The sequence below is a fragment of the Akebia trifoliata genome, chromosome 2 (genome assembly GCF_017979445.1).
Source record: "Akebia trifoliata isolate Shusen 1 chromosome 2, ASM1797944v1, whole genome shotgun sequence".
Classification (NCBI taxonomy): Eukaryota; Viridiplantae; Streptophyta; class Magnoliopsida; order Ranunculales; family Lardizabalaceae; genus Akebia; species Akebia trifoliata.
The window spans coordinates 8,479,387-8,490,189 of NC_141376.1; the positions used below are offsets into that span (position 1 = coordinate 8,479,387).

Here is a 10,803-nt window from a genome sequence, read left to right on the forward strand (position 1 = left end):
TGCAACATCAAAGCATACAATTGCCTTGCCAAACTGCATGTAAAAAATAAAACCATTATTGATTTAAGATTTTTAATAGAGATAGATACCTGAATGATACTGGAGACCAAGTTGGGCCAATTAAGTTGGAATAAGTGTTTGGGTTTCTAATAAGTTTCAAATAAGCCTTGTCATCACACTTGTAGGAGAAACAGCCATTCTAACTTCTTCAATAGATTGATCAACAGCTCCTCCATATTATTGACCACCAAAAACATCTGAGACAAGAGAACTGTTACGGAGATGATTTAGGGATTTGATTTATACTATTTTTGGGATGTTTTTCCTTGATATCTAGATTGTACATAGCAGAGAATTAGGCTGTAAATACGTTGGAAATACTTACCTTGTATAGCATTTAGGTGCTGGAAACCTGGCATTCATTATGTAAATACTTACCTTGTATAGCATTTAGGTGCTGGCATTTAGGTGCTGGAAATCTGGCATTCATTCACTTACCTTGTATAGCATTTAGGTGCTGGAAATCTGGCATTCATTATGTAAATCTCTTCTATATAATGAAAGGAAACTCTAGGAAAAGGGTATTGAGACCAATTTGTCATGGTATCAGAGCCCCTATTCTGATTATCATTTCTCGGTGGTCTTAATCTTTGAGAGTTTTCTAAGTTGCAGCGATAAGAATCTTTGAGAGTTTTCTGAGTTGCGAGTGCTGTCTCTGTGCACGTCGGCACTTTCTGTGGTGGCTGACAGCTTTTATGGGTGGCTGTGAGGAGGTTGGCTGTTTCTGTGGGTAGTTATGTGGTGATTGACAGTTTCTAACTCCTCCTGGTGTGGCTGACAATAGGATTTTCTCGTAGGCAAGTTTTCCTCGTGGACTTCTTGCTGTGTCTATTTGGGCGTGTTGATTAGCTCGTGGACTTTCTGTAGTATCTCTCAGTTTTGGGCAGGTATCTCACGTGGGCTTTCTCTGTTTGCCGTGACAATCTACAATTTTCTGGTTGGACTTATTGCTATTTTTAAGTGATTTTCATCATGTCTCTTGACAATACTATTGTTCGATTTACTGGAAAGAATTTTCCTACGTGGCAATTTCAATTTAAAATGTTCTTGAAAGGGAAAGAATTTTCAAATCATATTGCTAGTTCTGTTCAAGTTCCCACTGATGAAAAGGAACTTGCCCAATGGGAGGTCACGGATGCTAAGGTGATCTCTTGGCTATTGGGAACGATTGAGCCCCATCTTGTCACCAATCTTCAGTGTTTCACTACGGCTCAAAATATGTGGGATTATCTGCATCGTATTTATCACCAAGACCACAGCGCTCGGAAATTCCAATTGGAGTTGGAAATTAGCAATTACACTCAAGGTAATTTGACCATTGACCAATTTTATTCTGGTTTTATTAATATTTGGAACGAGTATTCTGCTATTGTTCATGCTAAGGTTCCCACCGCGGCTCTCGCGGCTCTTCAAGCGGTTCATGCTGAGAGTCAACGCGATCAATTTTTGATGAAGCTTCGACCTGAATTTGAGCCTATTCGAGCTGGTTTATTGAACCGTAATCCAGTTCCTTCCTTGGATATTTTCTTGGGAGAATTATTGTGTGAAGAACAACGATTATCTACTCAGATGGGTATGACTTCTAAGAAGGTCTTTTCTGAGGCTGTGAATGTAACCTATGCTGTACAAGGGAGAGGGAGGAACAAGTTGCAGTGTTTCAGTTGCAAGGAGTTCGGTCACATTGCTCACAACTGTCCAAAGAAAGTTTTTAACTACTGCAAGAAAGAGGGCCATCTCATCAAAGACTGTCGCGTGCGGCCTCAAAATCGCCAATCCCAAGCCTTTCAAGCTACTGTTCAGTCCTCGTCTTCTTCTGCACCCCCCACTGTAAGCTCTGAGTCATTTGTTCTCACACCTGCCATGGTCCAACAAATGATTGTGTCTGCTTTTACGGCTTCAGGCCTACAAGGTACTGATCCTACTGCTACTTCTTCTTGGATTGTTGATTCGGGTGCCTCTAATCATATGACGGGTAGTATGACGGGTCTCCATGGTGTTCGTAAGTATGGAGGCACACAAACTATTCAGATTGCTGATGGCAGTACACTTCCTATTACTGCTATTGGTACTTTTGGTTCTTTATTTCGAAATGTTTTTGTCTCTCCTGGATTATCTACCAATTTGATTTCTGTTGGACAATTGGTGGATAATAACTGTGATGTTCATTTCTCTCGTGGTGGTTGTCTTGTGCAGGATCAGGTGTCGGGGACGGTGATTGCGAAGGGGCCTAAAGTAGGACGTCTATTTCCTTTAAAGTTTACTATTCCTAATGTTGTTTCTTTTGCTTGTACGGCTACTACCAGTAATAATGAAGTATGGCATAAGAAATTGGGTCATCATAATTCTACTATCTTAACTCATCTTTTGAAACATGGTTTTTTGGGCAATAAAGATTCATTTTCTTCTCCTGTATCTTTTGATTGTACTACTTGTCATCTTGGTAAAAGTAAAACATTACCTTTTCCTACGCATGGTAGTCGTGCTTCTACTTGCTTTGAGATTGTGCACACTAATGTTTGGGGTGTCAGCCCTATTATTTCTCATGGTCAGTATCGTTATTTTGTGACTTTTATCGATGATTATAGTCGATTTACTTGGATTTATTTTCTTCGTTCTAAAGCTGACGTGTTCTCTGTTTTTCAAAATTTTGTTGCACTTTTCGAGACACAATTCAGTACTTGTATCAAAACCTTACGCTCCGACTCAGGGGGGGAATACATGTCTCATTCCTTTCAGACTTATCTTCAGCAAAAAGGGATCATTTCCCAGCGTTCTTGTCCTTATACTCCTCAACAAAATGGAGTCGCTGAGCATAAGAATCATCATCTCTTAGATGTCGTTCGTACTTTGCTAATTGATTCGTCAGTACCTTCTAAGTTCTGGGTAGAAGCTTTATCTACTGCTGTTTATTTGATCAATCGTTTGCCTACTGCCACTTTAAATTATGATTCTCCCTATTTTCGATTATTTGGCATATCTCCTGAGTATCAATCCTTTCATACTTTTGGGTGTATTTGTTTTGTTCATCTGCCACCTATTGATCGTCACAAGCTTGCTACCCAGTCTGTCACGTGTGCTTTTATGGGATACAGTCCTACTCAGAAAGGATTTGTTTGTTATGATGCTCATGCGAACAAATTCCGGATCTCCCGGAATGTGATTTTCTTTGAAAATCAATATTTCTTTCAGTCTCAGGTTATTTCTGATCCTCCTATTACTCTTCTACCAGCTTTTGATGATGTGTCTTCTTCTATTGAGCGATTTAAACCGGGTGTGGTGTATCATAGACGTCCTCCTTCAACGCCTCTTCCAGACACTGATTCTTCATCTGATTCTACACTTCCTAGACCTAGGCACTCCACTCGGGCTACACATCCACCAGATAAGTATGGTTTTTTTCATACCTCGCTTACTGCCACTCTCGACACTGTTTCTGTTCCTCGCTCTTATACTCAAGCAACCACCCAAGCATGTTGGCAACAAGCCATGCAAGAAGAAATCCACGCTCTTCAAGACAATCACACTTGGGATCTTGTGACTTGCCCATCTGGCGTAAAACCTATTGGTTGTAAATGGATATACTCAGTCAAGTTTCGGTCTGATGGCTCATTGGACCGATATAAGGCCCGTCTCGTGGTTGATTTAGGGATTTGATTTATACTATTTTTGGGATGTTTTTCCTTGATATCTAGATTGTACATAGCAGAGAATTAGGCTGTAAATACGTTGGAAATACTTACCTTGTATAGCATTTAGGTGCTGGAAACCTGGCATTCATTATGTAAATACTTACCTTGTATAGCATTTAGGTGCTGGCATTTAGGTGCTGGAAATTTGGCATTCATTCACTTACCTTGTATAGGATTTAGGTGCTGGAAATCTGGCATTCATTATGTAAATCTCTTCTATATAATGAGAGGAAACTCTAGGAAAAGGGTATTGAGACCAATTTGTCAAGAACCACTTAACTCCAAACAAACATGTGAAGATCTCTTGTACCTTCTTCAAATTTCTATTGAGTTTGCCCATTAAGCTTTTTATTTCCAAAAACAGCTTTAGAACCAGTTGGAGAGAACATGCCAATAAACCATGTTTCATGATGAAACATATGTGGAAGCATTCATTTACAATCAAACTAGCTGTTGAAACAATCTAAGTTGGGTGTCTTTTCCTATGTTGGATTCAAGTTCACCTTCATCAAAACTAGATATCTTCCTAAAAATATAAAAGTTACTCTTTACACTTTGAATGACTCCCACTTAGTATACATGTGGTAGGCGTGAAAAAATGATTAATCGAAAAAAAAAAAGATGGAGATAAGCCTATCCAACTCTTTGAATCGGCAAATGATTTCAACATGCACAACCTCCTCTTCTTTGCTCAGTTTCTACAACTGCCTCTGGGATAGCATGGAAGAATCTGCAATTTGTAGCAAACTAAAATTCAACAACAACAAGAAAATTCATAAACGTGTCTCAATAATCAAAGAGGTTTCCATGAGGAAGGTTTATAATTTCAACACAGCAGAATCTAAAATATTTATGACAAACGATTTGAAATGAAGCCAAAAGTATCTCTCAAGTTGTACTTACATATCATGCCCTTGATCATTGGTAAGAGCAGTCTTTGCAACACATTAGAATGCAGCGACAATATTAGAATCCTCTTTTGCTGAGGTCTCAAAGTAAGGTATGTTTCCCTTGGATGCACACCATTCTTTCACTTTCTTCTCAGAAACCGATGCAAACATAGATAAATTTAGAACTTAATACAGATTCTGAATCATTTGGGTCTGTGTACCAATAAAACATTCCTTCATGGATGCTCAGGCTTAACGCGAGTGACAACTACAATACTACAAATAAAACCACTTGTCCAAAAAAAAAATCAAATGATGAAAAGAGCCAAGGCTTACTATTTATTAATAATTAAATATTTAATACCTGATTTGATGAGCTTAAAAACTATGTTCCATACTACCTCGACCAAATATCATTGTTTCTAGTTGCCAATGGAACGTTTTGTCTATCATTACGTTAACAAGCATCATACATGAATGAACTCAAGAAAACAAAAAAAAAGAGAAGGGAAGATTGTAGAATATAGACGAAGTATTAACTCAAGAGGTTTAAAAAAATAAGAGAAGGGAAGAATATTTCACTTGAATATGGTCAATACATTTGAATCAAAGGCCTGCTGACATGACCCATGAGTAGAGCATCATTTGAGGCATCTCTCAATAGAAATAGACATAGTCGTCTGACCTTTGAGAGGAGTAATGTAAGGAAGTGGATGCCTCAATCCAAAGCTCCAAGTTCCTTCCTTAGCATATAAAATGTAAAAACTGAACTAACCCCTTTGTTGCTTGAATCATACAATTTGAAAAACATGGAGTTGTTGCTATTTCTAGTTGCGATGGCATAATAGTAGTCCCATGTATCAAGAGATGGTAATCCACCATATCTGGAATATATTTCATAATTCAATTTTGCATCTGATTTTAGATAGATGTGTATGTTTCCTCCAGCTACACCGTAAGGAATGTTGAGATGAAAGTAAGTCCAGGCAACATCTAATTTGTCCCCAAATGATGAGTTGCTTAAGAGGGGCTCCAGAGGGAACATAGCCGACTCCAGGGTCATGTTTCCACCAATTGGAAAATAATAAGACATAAACACAATATTAATGTTATACTAATTATATCACCTATAACAAGAAAAAAAACAAAACAGAAAACCCATGTTCTTACTTGATCAATCAAGATGGTAGTTGAAACATTGTTGTACTTGGAAATTAGGTAAGTGGCATCATATTCCTACAAATTTGTAGGTTGTCATTTTTTAAAGTTAGCCTGAAACGTCTAAGAAGTTGGCTATAAGAAATGTGTCAGCATGATTGTGGAAAAAGCTTACCTCCCAATTTGATTTATTGCTGTCCAAATAATTTGAGATAGCCTTCTGACCCCACAGACAGTTTATAGGATTGGTAATTGGTGAATAGGCAGACACCGACTGCAGGAAAAAATTACGTAAATCAAAGCATATCCATGACAATGCCTATTTGAAGCCATAGATCGGGACATAGCAACATTTCTATCAACAATTAAAAAAATTGAGATAACATACCTTATACTTGTCTAGATTTTTGAAGTAGATTGTCAAAGCACCATGACCACCCATTGAATGTCCAAAAATGGATGCTTGTGATGTGTCAAGTTGCTAAAAAATTTTACTCAGAAGTTTCGGTAATTCCTTGACAACATAGTCATACATACGCCAGTTCTTCCACTTTTCTTGTGTGGCATTGAAATAAAATCCAGTGCCTGATCAAAAAATGAAATTTGATGGAGATTTCCATCATTTCCACAATATTTCTATCATCTTGAGAAGTTTTCCTACAAAACTATTTCCATTTCCAAGCAGACTGAAATGAGGACCAAAACCAAAATCCAACTAAACCTGGGGACTACAAGTGCTTAGTACAGGAAAATTTAGCTTACTCAGTAAATTTTAACCACTACTGCACTAGCCTCTAAAAAAAATGTTTGAGCTCCAAATTATGGAGATAAAGGACCAGTTACAAAATATGCTTTTTTAATACCTTGACCGTGACCTCAAGGTTGTCACAAAGAACACATCCAAGTTTAGCTGGCATATATGTAGACCATTTTGGCACCAAACATTATTAATATTTGAATGTCAGAATTATTACAAAAACTGAAATATATAATGGCACCATGTTGCATACCTAAACCAAAATCCCAGTTGTCTGCCTCTCCTTCCGCATTAAGGCCTCCTACAGTGCATTAAAAAGAATGAAATGAAGATTTAATCAGCACAAGGGCTCTCAAAACCCCAACGTCATTTAAATATGCAGTTTGGTGAAAAGGAAGACATGTTTAATGTAATGATGTAGATTGGTAATAACTATTAACTTCTATATGTGGAGAAAAACAGAACTGATCGTGATTAAAAAAAAGGAACAAAAGCTGAATTATAACTAGAATGAAGTTCACATGAACATTGCCATTGTGTGTAGTACGGTTTCAATATATCTGTAAAGGTTACTTTAAGTGGAGATACAAATAAATTTTCCAAATTCCATCCCACACAAATTAAAGAATGCCAGGAAACAGTTCCAAAAGGACCATAACTTACTCAAAGATGTATCTAGGGTGATTAGTGCTATACCCTCACTGGAAGCTACACGTTGGGTTCCAGACTTGATGATAAAATTTTCATCTGTGCATGAAAGGCCAGAAAGCCCGATGATCGAAGGCCTATTTCTTGGGCAAGATTTGTGGAATTGTTTTATAACAAGTACTTCTCGACATCAATGGGGAAGATGAAGGATATTGAATTCCTCCAACTTAATTACTCAAGGTAATATGACTGTCACCCAGTATGAGCAAAGATTCAATGAACTTTCTTGATTTGCCTCCAAATTGGTAGAAGATAAACAATGGGGGGTTGATAAGTTTGAGGAAGGATTAAAACCAGACATCAAAGGGAAGCTCTCAGTACAACAATTCACTTCATTCACCGACTTCCTTAGTCGAGCCTTATAAGTAAAACAAGCTCACGAAGAATTTCAAAAGTACCCCGAAACAAAGGGAAAAGTATAGAAGGGAGAGTTGGTGGCAATGAGAGATTAGAATGAAGAAACTAGGAAGAGGAAATTTGAATACATGCCTAACGTGTTAGAGGGAATCGTCTGGTTTGTGGTTGTTGTGGGAGGTCCCACCAATCAGGGCAATGGCTCGCAGCTCCAAGACTTGTTATCAATGCAGTAAAAGAGGACATTTGAAGAAGGATTGCCCAAGGGTCCCACCAATCAGGGCAATACCTCCACTATGTGAAAACTGAAAATTTTGACAAGAAAGCAAATTTTGACGGTCTATGGGAGTCAAAAAATTTTATGATCCCCAATTTGACAGCTTAGAGCCATCAAATGTCTCCCATCCTCCATATGTCTGCGGAAAAGCCCTTGAGACTATCTTCGCAAAAAAGTTTCTCAAATCACCATCTACTCTTATGTCTCCAATGCCCCCTTCACTTTCAATTTTACCCTCCCACAATCTCAATATTGAGGTTGCAAAATCCACCATTAAGTTCACCATGCCCTACATACAACACAATATATATATTTATATATATAATGAACAATATTTTAATGGTTCACATCATGGCTACAGAAAATTGTGCGGCGAACTTGGATGGGTAAGACAAACTCAAATTATTGGTGCATATATTGATGGTCATCAAAATGATGCGAAACAAAAGAGAAACAGAATCACATACATATGAGTAACATAGATTAGGAGTTTCACCACAAAGGGCATGGTCCAAGAGCTATTACAATCTAGAGCTTACGATGTATATATATTGAAAAGTCAAGATCCAGTAAGGTATCATGTTCCTATTGTATCTACGTGACACATTTTGGTAGGAGTTTAAAACATATCGGGCTCCCAACCAAGCCGGTTTGTACATGGAACGGATCCCGATGTGTTTAATCTCCAACCAAAATGTGCCCCATAGACACCATATGTTGTTATAGGAATGGGACACCCCTCTGGAGTAAGAAATTACCTTAACTTTCTCCATGTAAAACTCTGGAGTTATGATTTTCCTTTGATGGGCCCATATTGCTCTACTAGAAGTTAGAATGCCCTGTCCAAACAAAGGACCATGCTCCTTCTATAGAGTTGAAGGTTTTCTTAAATCCAAAGATGTGTAGAGGCTGATTTCCTTCACCACATCAGGGGTGCTGACATACAATAGTTGTATGTTGTTGCTTCCTCCACCAATAGTTGACATGCAAACACAGCGTAAGAATCTGGTTATCATATTTATAGTAATCCATTTCGTGGAGATGTTGTTGCTTCCTCCTATAAACTTTTGGAAAGAATTCCTTCAAGAAGTCATCCATGGAAGTCACTCCACCTGAATCAATCTGGAAATATTTAATTCTCTTTGAATTCTTAAGTGAATGTTGGAACATTATTAGATTGTAAAATTACTTATCTCAAAGTCTAACTTTATCCAAAATATTTATATAAATGAAATTCTTGTATGATTTGTGGAACAATATTAGATTGTAAAGTATGAACCATTACTGATCTAAAATTTTGACTCACAGATTTTTTTTTTCTTCATAAAATTGGGGAAAAAAAAAAAACACAAAATTTGCAGAGAAAAATAAATAAATAAATGGAATCCTTATGTGACTATTGAAACATTATTAGATTTAAAAAGATGAACCTTGTTACTGACATAAAAATCTAACTAATTGCACACAAAAAAAAAAAAAATACATTAAATTAGAAAAATACATCAAATTTACACATAGAAGAATTATAAATCAAAGAGGGATTAAATGCTTACATCTTGATAGAAGAGATGATGTACCTGATTCCAAATAGGATTTTGATGAAAATGGTGGATCAGAAGAAGATTAGAGTATTTTTTAGGGTTCTTCAGTAGAGGATCCTCACTCGCTCCTTCTGAGTAGCTCCTCGCTATGTAACGAGATCAAGATGGGAGAAATGAAATTGAAATACCTGATTTCAAAAAGGATTTTGAAATCGAAGATGAGAGATTGCTAGGGTTTTGTGAGGATCAAAAATGAGCTTCGTTAGGGTTTGAAATCGAAGATGGCGAGTGATTGGAGATGGGAGAAATCGATGTAAAATAAAAAACCTGGAGAAATCGAAGATGAGAGAATTAAGGTGAAAATTTCTCTCAAGCTTTGGGGTTCGTTCTGTTTTGTTCGTTCTTGTTGGAATGTGAGATTAAAATGGTTTTCTCTCGATCTTCCTGATCTAAAATCAGCTTGGAGAAACGGTTTGTAATAGTGAAACAGCTTAACACCGTTTTCAACAAGAAACGGCTCCAAGCCGTATTAGAGATTTGTTCCTAATTCACTTTTTTCTTGTAGTGATTATACAAGATCAATTACTTTCTTTGATCTTTTACTTCTGGCAGACTGGCCAAACAATTTGAGTTTGTAAATAAACTAGATCAATAGCTCCATGGATTTATGCAAAATAATTTGGCAATATATGTAAACATAGAAGTGCTTCTTATGGCATATAGATCACAGTAGCTTATAAGGGTATGCTATACATCACAGTAGTGCTTCTTATAGCATATATATGTACAAAACAAGTCCATTTTTTGTAAACGACTTTTGATGGGGTTAGAAGTTTCAGAATAGACTGATTTTGGTGAGGATGATCTCTATAGTGAAGATTTTCTCACAAAAAATCAGCCCATTCCGAAACTTCTAACCCATATGGGAAAAAATGCATGGGTTTTTTTGAGGGCTGCTGCTGGTGATCCTTTCACATATTTGTATATTGATTGTGAATTGGTCCATCTAGTCCTTTAACTTGAAACCAGAATACTAAATTATGATAGTTTTACATGTGGAAAGTTTGTCAAATTTACTTTTCTTACACCAGTACTGAAGGAAATACATACATGGCGGATTTGAAAGAACATTTCGTTTTCAACTGCCTCTTGCAGCATCGAGAGGATATGAAGATATTGCGATTTTCCTTATTTAAGAACACACGGTCATTAACATTACAAGTGATATTTATATGTTGCCTCATTGTATTCACGCCCTCATGGATTTTCGATGTTACTTAGACTTGATAAATTTATTTACTGATAAATCCATGTCAATTAGATAAATTTGGAAACACGCCTTTATTTGAAACAATCAAAAACGGACATG

At 37.0% G+C, this 10,803-nt stretch overlaps 1 protein-coding gene and 1 long non-coding RNA gene across 2 annotated transcripts; both read right to left on the reverse strand.

Annotated features, from left to right (window-relative positions):
* Positions 1–3,917: 3,917 nt before the first annotated feature.
* LOC147409327 (uncharacterized) lies at positions 3,918–6,990 on the reverse strand. Its single transcript, XM_086427664.1, has 6 exons — positions 6,808–6,990; positions 6,186–6,382; positions 5,973–6,071; positions 5,810–5,875; positions 4,653–5,690; positions 3,918–4,479 (listed from the first exon to the last, which is right to left on the reverse strand). The coding sequence occupies exons 2-5, from the start codon at positions 6,237–6,239 to the stop codon at positions 5,358–5,360; spliced, it is 552 nt and encodes a 183-aa protein (XP_086283790.1). The 5' UTR covers positions 6,240–6,382; positions 6,808–6,990; the 3' UTR covers positions 3,918–4,479; positions 4,653–5,357.
* A 1,336-nt stretch (positions 6,991–8,326) lies between these two features.
* Positions 8,327–9,993, reverse strand: LOC147409328 (uncharacterized). The gene is made up of 2 exons (XR_015173329.1): positions 9,471–9,993; positions 8,327–9,005 (listed from the first exon to the last, which is right to left on the reverse strand). It is a non-coding gene; the product is annotated as an uncharacterized LOC147409328 (long non-coding RNA).
* Between the last annotated feature and the right edge of the window lie 810 nt (positions 9,994–10,803).

What these genes read in the sequence shown, in the direction of transcription:
- LOC147409327 (XM_086427664.1), bottom strand. Translation starts at nt 6,239, where the DNA reads ATGGGTGGTCATGGTGCTTTGACAATCTACTTCAAAAATCTAGACAAG. An exon ending in AAAATCTAGACAAGTATAAG is followed by an intron (nt 6,072 to 6,185) that starts GTATGTTATCTC and finishes TTTTTCCTGCAG; the next exon opens with TCGGTGTCTGCCTATTCACC. An exon ending in GCAATAAATCAAATTGGGAG is followed by an intron (nt 5,876 to 5,972) that starts GTAAGCTTTTTC and finishes ACAAATTTGTAG; the next exon opens with GAATATGATGCCACTTACCT.